Below are 8,438 nucleotides of genomic sequence, written 5' to 3'. Positions count from 1 at the left end.
CCTGGATAGAAATTCAAGTTTATGCCATTAACAGACAGACAGATTTATTCTGTACTGGTATAAATTATAGACAATGCAGCCACGTCTCCCCGTTATCTCCTGCCTGCTAAAAAACGTTGTGGGCCCTTCTGAAATCTATTCTATTCCATGCCATAGGATGACCAGGCTCAGACACTGGGATCTAAACAACCTGATTGTATTGGTCAGTGCATTGGCAGCACTGATCTTTTGGGTTTTAGCTGAATGGGCGTAATTTGCTTGTCTCCTTGCAGGAGATGAAAAAAAATCTAGTGATCTCTCAGCTGTATACAATGTGTTAGGAACATGTGACCTCAGCAAGGTCCTGCATCAAAATTTTTGTCTTTTTTTGTGAAAAATTAAATTGAAACAGCTGCTAAAATGTGCAAACAATTGTTTAATCTCAGACTGAATATCGACCCTCTAATACCTACAATAAATATGGCCACGATTTTGCACTAATTGTATGTATTTATAGGATGGTCAGAGCTCAGCTTTTCTGATCTGGAGCCTAAAAGCTGTGATTTTAAAATAAAAGAAGGTTCATTAGAACCCATGGGATGTTCTTGTATTTAATGATGAAGAGTATGTAGGCTCCTAAATTCAGTTTTACACCTATTCCTATGCAGTGTATTGGGGGCTCAGTATCAGAAAAATAGAGACTCAGCTGCTATGGCGGTACTTACTTCACAGGCACAGGACTGAGATGATAAAAGATACATGCACATTAGAGGCAATGTCACTTTGTCTTGATGTTTGGAAGGACAACCAATCATTTATTTATTTATTTTTTAAATTTACATACATGTATGTAAATACATACAACAAACTATTATTTCTAGTTTGTCTTGCAACTCATACTAAACGTCATGGCTTACACATTGGGGCACAAGTATCCGTATCATTTGTTTTCATGTGCCACTTTAAATTTGGCTGAGGTCGGATACTTTAGCAGTGCTGTGTGTCTTTCTAAATTTGCCGTTGTGATACATGTCTTTTTTTCACTGATTTGTGGGTTGAATTTTTGTGACTTTTTAGGTGCATGTATGGAACATGGGCTCTGTTGTGCTTGATTTTGCACCTAAAAAGTCACAAAACAAAGAAAACATGTGTCTTGGAAAGATACAATTAGGAACACTACAACAGACACACTGCTGCGCATGCTCAGTTACTTACAGCTGGGTCCTGCCAGGAGACGGCAGTCCCCCGGGGCTGCCGCAGGATGCAGCGGATCCCCCAGTAGAGTCACTCGGGGTGTAGGGGGGGGGGTGGACTCTGATCCAAAGGAGACACACTTACATGCTGGTATAGGAGTTTTTCCACTTCCGGGTGTTAATGTCAAGGCTGTGATGTTACAGTCCGACACAAGCACTTGTAGGACCATATGTCTTCTTCTGAGGTGCTGACGTAGAAAGCCGAGAGCGGTCATTAAGGGGTTAATGGTGCAAACCTCTCTCTGTATCTGGTGTTTTTAGGAATGGAGGCAAGGGAAAGGGAAGTAATGGGGATGATGGCTGTTTGCTCTTTGCTTTACCTTACGGTTTCAGATACATGGATTAGGGAAAGGTAAGTTATTTTAGAGCGACTCTAGAATTGGGATTGTTGTCTCATAACTCGTCTCAAAGGGGTTGTGCCAACTTTGCAAGTTATTTCCTAAGCATAGGATAGTAGATAACAATCTGATCAGTTCAGGTCTGACACTGATCAAAAAAGGAGTACCCCCAAACCGAAAAACAGAGGACCTGTTCTCATTAATGGTTTGGGTGGTAGACCAAGCTTGCATCCTACCGCTCGATTCAATAATGTGGGAGTGTGAAAAATCGCCAAGCACAGTGCTGAGGTTTCCCCGGCACTCCCATTCGCTGTCTATGAGAGTGCCGTAGATAGCAGAGTGCTTACCATTTTCCAACACTCACGTAATTTTAAATGGAGCAGCAGGGTGCATACTAGGGACCTCTGTTTTTTGGACTACCAAGGGTCTCAGCAGTTGGACCTTCACCTTGTTATCCATTAACCTCTGGAGAAGATCAGAAAAAAATTCTGGTTTCTCAAGCAAAATATCAAAAAACTGACACTGAACACATAATTATTCTGGACCATATCAAATACTGTCCTTCAAAGTTGACTATTTATTTAAGTTGTCTGAATTAGCTATAAATAATACAATATGTTAGGTGACATTTAAACATGAGATGTTCCTTTTTTCATGACCCTAATGATTAAGACAGGATCTCAAAAATAGATATTTGCCTTCTATCTTTTTGGTTGTTACTGGTTTCCGTGTGTGAAAGTCATTAAAGGTATTGGCCATCTTACCTCATGTTTTTTGTATGTGTGTGTCTGGGGGGGGGGATGGGTAGAATATCGGGTAATTTACCAATATACATTTAAAATTCTACACTGCTTTCTTGATATGTAAAGTGAAGCCTCATGTTTTTACCTTATCAGCCAGTTTGGCTCCTGTTCATATTAATGGGAACTGGTCACCGGTAACTGACCAATACACAGAGAAACAGAACTGTCCACAAGCAGACAAGGACAGCTCATCTGTAATGGTCTAATATTCCCTTCACATCATCAAAGTGGGCACTAACCCTCTGTTTCTTTGGTTGTGTCCAAGTTCTTTTGGGGGGATTTTATCATACACTCGGCTCCGGATTCATGATGTTCCTGGTAGTAGGTCCTGTCTGGCAGAGAAGTGCTCTATTACCATCAGCCATTCAGTCCTGGAGCTCGGGTGCAGGGCAGGAATTACCTCCTTCATACCAAAATAGCGCATCGTAAAAGGCATAAATAGTCGCCATTCCTGGCAGTGTGCCGGAAATTGTGATTATTTCAAGGCTGGTATGCCCAAAAACTGCCCATAAACCTTGATAAGTGTTCCCTATTGACCTTCATAGATACAGACCACCGTGCAGAGGTCTAGCACTGACTAGGCACAGCACTCAGGAGCGCTTCTGGTTCTTTGTGTCTGTGATATATTTTTATTTATGACACGCCAAATGTTTTTTTTAGACCTTTATTCACCGAATACCCAAGTCTTCTCCTAAAACACAGAGACAAAGAGACAATCCAGACCAAGAATCAAGTTTTCATGAAACTTTATTTCTGATAGTGTTCCACAGTTATAAGTTTTAAGCAAAACAGCCCTTATATCACGTCCAGTGACACACATCCAGTAAAAAAAACTAAAATCTATTCCTCTGCACCAGTATTTCTATGTACTATCCATATCAAATCAATTTATTTGGAATCAGTGCATCCATCTCCTGAAAATATATAACATTTTATTCTATGTCCAGCCAGAGAAGCCCCATTACATGTTATGTGCATCAAGAACAGGGGATTGGCGAGTAAAAAAGGCACAGTTCTTGTAAACATGATGTATTCTTCACGTATATACTGATCAATATGTAACACCAATAAAACTATATGACCCAGGCCATCTTCTCGCCATGTATACAGTCACATACACGTTTCTCTGTAACCTCACACGTTCTCAAACTCACGCATTCTATGTGGAAAATATGTGCAAAGGTCGCGGCCTTATGTTATTTTACATGAGACATTTCATTACAACTATAGAAGCTTTGCCCCTCAAAGAACCGGAAAAAAAACAAACAGATTTTGCATAGAAGAAAAATTAACTCATTTAGCGCTTCCATAAACAGAACAGGGTCTAGGGAAGGGTACAGTGTGGGAGGCCTGTGCTTGCATCAGTCCTTGTTCTTCCTAGGCAGTCCTCTTCCAGATGCAGAATCCGTCTGTTTAGTACAAGAAGATAAGGAGCAGGCGTTAGTTATTCCTACAGTCTGCGATGTGGGAGCACTGTATATAAACAGTAGGGATGTATATTTGCTAGTTAGGGTTTGCTCCAGGTTTCAGTAGGCCCCTGGGCGATAGAGCCTCAGTGGGTCCCTTTGAAGTGAACTCATGTGGCAGCAATAAAAAGTCTCCAGTTCCCTAAAATAAACCCTAGATTATATAAAATAACCATGAGGGGCCTGGTATGATAAAGCCCCCCTCTCATCCCCTATGGATTCATCAGATATAGCCCGTTCACCCCCATGGATTCCTTATGTGGGCCCCCAACAGTCCTGGGCCCTCGGCACATGCCCAGGTATACTCAGTGCTGGCGCCGGCCCTGAATAGGCTTATGTCACAAACAAGGGATTGCGATACCTTGGGGGTCATTTATCTTTTATTTTCCATTCCCTGTGCTCTTTTAGGACCTCTACCGAGTCTTTTTCTTGCACCTTATTTGCACGTGGAATCCACGCCTGTGTGCACGAGCCTATACAGTCAAGTGGTGACGTTTGTGTGCATGAAGTTTTAAGATGGTTTTCTATGACCAAGTTGTGAACTGAACTGATGCGCAGATTTCAGTTCAACAAATCAACTAACTGCATCAAACTTTGCTGGATAAGACGCCTTGCTGACCAGCGGTTTTCTTGTGCAAGTCCATTGCGATCCATCATCGCATCATTCGACTTGCACAAAACTGTGACCCGCAGCTGTCCAATGGATCTTTTTACATTTTTTTTTTTTTTTTTTTTTGCTGTGCAGCTCCGTTGCATCAAAAGTACAGCATGTCCTACTTTGAATGTCCCCATTGAAGTGCATGGCTGTGTGAAAAAAAAAAAATAGCTGACTAGTGCGGTAAGCTTTTCCTGCGCAAATTTCCAGGAAGTAGCTGAGAGAATCTGATACAGACAAGAGATCATTTTGTGCTACGAAAAAAAAAAAAAGTATTCTTGCGTAGCACTCGGACTGATCTCTGACCAAATTTTTATCCAACGATTTTCACTGAGAAAAGATGTGTGATTTTCAAGAAGAAAATGAATCTAAGCAGAGCGATGGAGGACACCATGATGTACTTGTGTAGGTGGGAGCACTATACGGCTTACATCTTTGGCTATAATTTGCCCTTTGATAATGTATCCTGTCACGGCAGGGTCCATATAATATGATAAGAGATGAAGCTCAGGCACACAAGGTCTATATAATTCCATTTGATAAAGGCCATTGTGGAGTATCTATATGAAACAATGTAGGCAATGTTCACACATTTACACTGTTCATGCAAGCTAATGGGATGCTTTATATATTCACGTGAGACAGGAAAAATGTTAAATGAAATGACAATATGTTCATTATTTTCATGAATTCCACAAAAAAATATCTTTGGATTGCATTAAAATGGGTGTACATCCACACACAAGTCCATGGACATGGTCTAAGTTTTAGCCTTGGATTTCTATCCAATTCTTTGATAATCAAAAGCAGATTTGTCTGTTAGACTCCCCTGTAAGCCGCACATTTCAGCCTGCCATCCCTTTATCCTCTGGCATTTATATACATTTAATTCCTGTTATGTCTCACCAGTGGTCTAGCTTTTGCTGGTCTTCTGAGCACTAGGTTTTTCCAAGGACTTTTGACTTGTGGACTAGATCAAAGACAGAAGAACAGGGTTAATTATATATTTGTTAGTAGCTTCATATTATATTGTACTAAAGACATCACATGGTGGTAATGAAAGCCTTTTTCCTTTTATTTCTTGTACAAACAAAGAAATACCTCTAATAATAACAACAACAATGATAAGGTTGTGTATGATAAGGTTGTCCAAAAATAGGATGATCACAGGACAACTTGCAGCTAGTATTCTCGGAAAGCTAAAATCTAACATATCGATGTCTACAGTACAAACCACCATGGAAAGGGGCGACTATGTGCTGGAATATATCCCCTAGGAAATCCACCATCATAATCAAGTATGATAAACCAGGGACACATACTCCATGATCCTGACACTGTGACTGTGGTAATCAATCATTTTTTATTTGTTATCCATGTCCTCCTTTAAAACTATGCTAATAAGTCACAAGGGTTTCTGGTGGTTGTTAAAAGAGCTCCTCTGTGTCGCATATTCACAGGCTGTTACACTGTGCAGGAGAAGTTACTCCCCTTCCACTGTGTGCTGAAAATTCCTCTGCTGAAGTGAGATTACAGAAGTGCTAAGGGAGCAGAGGGGAGACTTTGCCAATTAAGGCCGCCTTGCAGGTGGATGGAGACTTACAGTGATTGACACTCCACTGGGGTATTGTGGGAAATATGTAAATAGGTTTTCCAGGATGGGATAAGGTAAACACTGCCTCTTTTGGCTACCTTGTATGACAGCTCCCTTAACATCAAGCATGGCTTTCAAGAAGCCTAATAAGATGATGCCATAGTTTGGCAAAGTCTCTGTAACTTCCTGGTTCTATTAAAAAGCCTTTCACTCAGCATGACCAGTTCCCTAAACTGTACTGAAGAGATGCAACCACACTGAAGCAGCGCTGTCTATAGTGGGGAATCTGTTCCATATGGAATAGATATACTGGTTTAGCTTTTATCTCGTATCATGTCATTAGGCTTCCAGAAAGTCATGCTTGATGTTAAGGGGACTGCCTTACAATGGAGGCAACATTATCCTTACCCCATCCTACAAAACATATTTGAATATTTTCGTGATACTCCTGACATCTGTAGTAGGGGGAAAGCCAGGACAACTTTGTACAGATTAATTGGCCATCCAGATTATTCTAATTTATGAGGCCAGATCCATTCTCATCTGATTGTGGATGTTTTATCTGACATCCACAATCTTTGGCATGTCACTCCTGATCATTCTAGAAGATGCAGACATAGATATTTGGGGGTAGAAATGTAATAACTCGCTATCCGACAATCCGAGAAGGACAAGGTCTCATATTCTTCCCCATCTTCTTAGAACTCCACATGGTGATACATGTAAATACATTACAGCTTTATTCATCTACAATTAACTAGTGACCTATAAAGGTGCAGCCTACTGACAAAGATCTCTCCAGGTGATCTATGCAGTAATAAATATATTCATGAGACCTGTATTGTCGCCTGTGATTAAATATTCATTACATTGTTCCTCTGCAGGAGACTGGAAATGTCAGTGTTACACATGACACCTAAGAGGGATTTCCCAGCTGTTTCCATCTTGAAAGTGTGCTAAAGTCTGCTAACACTATGGCTGAGTTTGAAAACAATGCTACATCAATATGTCCGCTACCTCCTATACATGATGTTGTTTCTATAGAGGAGTAGCCATTGCACTTGGCACTAGGGGTGTGCAACCACACAGTCTGACCCTAGAAGCATTGGCTGGACAGTATCTGCACTATGAACTGGTAACACCCAGCTGTCCATTTATTTATGACATGTCAGAGAGGAAGGAGGAAAAAAAGGAAAACAAAAGAATTCCAAAACATTCTCCATGGCGAATACAAGTTTTATCTAAAACCTATATTTCACCAAGAATGACAGGTCATCTCTGCCAAACCCAAGTCTACCACAAGGCTATTGTAATAAATTGTGCTGCAGTTATTAGAAGCTCAGGTGGGGGGGGGGGTTGTATGGTATAATGGACTTGGCAATAATATATAGATATTGGAAATGCCTAGTGCCAGGGCAGAGAGGGTAGCAATAGACATAAGAGCACATGCCGTACATCAAGTACACAAAACAGTGCATCAGTAAATCCAGTTTCACTTTTATTGTAAAAAAAAAACTGGTTATATGGCCACACCTCATCGAGCATGATAAACCAGGGGCACTTACTCATAAATCCAGCCACTGGGACTATTGTAATCTTCATATATCTTATCTGTGGTCTCCTTCCTTTTAAAATCAACTTTTAAAATTAAGCTAAAGGCAGCTTTGCGGCTGTTATACTGTGCAGGAGCATGTCTCCATGGTTTATCATGCTTGATTTTGATCGTAGATTTCCTTTAATGGTATAGCAAAGTTGAACAAATCATTTCAGAGATATCAATCTAAGAATTCTTTCAAAAATTGCTAAGAAAATTACTCTTAGATTGCATCAAAATGTAGTGTAAAGCCTCATGCATAAAACGGTAAATGGCGGCCGTGAGTTAGCAGCCATTTTTGCAATGTGCGACAAAACAAGTCAGAGACGTAAATGGTGGCCTATACATTATCCAGCGCTCCTAACCCCATCTCCACCAGGCCCAAACGGCCAATTCCCCTGTTTGCGCCCTGTCTCTGCTCACAGTCGTGTGCATGAGGCCTCAAGATGATTATAGATATTATCTGATGTTGCAATTCCAATTTCTTGCAGTACGCAAAATAACTGTGACCTCCCGGAGCCATCAGATACTCTGTAGATAAGCAGTGGTCAGAATACTATTAATCTCTTATACCTTTGATGAATCTGGAACCTTCCCCGGTGTCTCTGTTTTGTGGACTGAGGGACTCTTCTCAATCTTGTCCTGCAACAGAGATGAATTATTAAACTGCTTTCTCATAATTACATAGTACAGTTCCAGTAGTGGATAATAATAAAGGCGGTATCCCCGGGCCCAAGCCTTCTAGGGGGCCCATGG

At 40.8% G+C, this 8,438-nt stretch overlaps 1 protein-coding gene across 5 annotated transcripts in view; it reads right to left on the bottom strand.

The window, feature by feature from the left end:
- Positions 1 to 3,102: 3,102 nt before the first annotated feature.
- CAST (calpastatin) overlaps positions 3,103 to 8,438 on the bottom strand; it is a 120,348-nt gene continuing 115,012 nt past the window's right edge. For all 5 annotated transcript variants that reach the window (XM_072139879.1, XM_072139889.1, XM_072139896.1 and 2 more), the window contains 3 exons: positions 8,256 to 8,324; positions 5,401 to 5,464; positions 3,103 to 3,782 (listed from right to left, as the gene is read on the bottom strand). In XM_072139879.1, coding sequence (XP_071995980.1) covers positions 5,408 to 5,464; positions 8,256 to 8,324 — 126 coding nt within the window. In that variant the 3' untranslated portion in view covers positions 3,103 to 3,782; positions 5,401 to 5,407. The remainder of the gene's footprint in view (positions 3,783 to 5,400; positions 5,465 to 8,255; positions 8,325 to 8,438) is intronic.

Source organism: Engystomops pustulosus, chromosome 1 (genome assembly GCF_040894005.1).
Source record: "Engystomops pustulosus chromosome 1, aEngPut4.maternal, whole genome shotgun sequence".
In the NCBI taxonomy this organism is placed as follows: Eukaryota; Metazoa; Chordata; class Amphibia; order Anura; family Leptodactylidae; genus Engystomops; species Engystomops pustulosus.
Note: the sequence above shows the minus strand (reverse complement) of the source record. Positions and strands in the feature narration are given on the sequence as shown.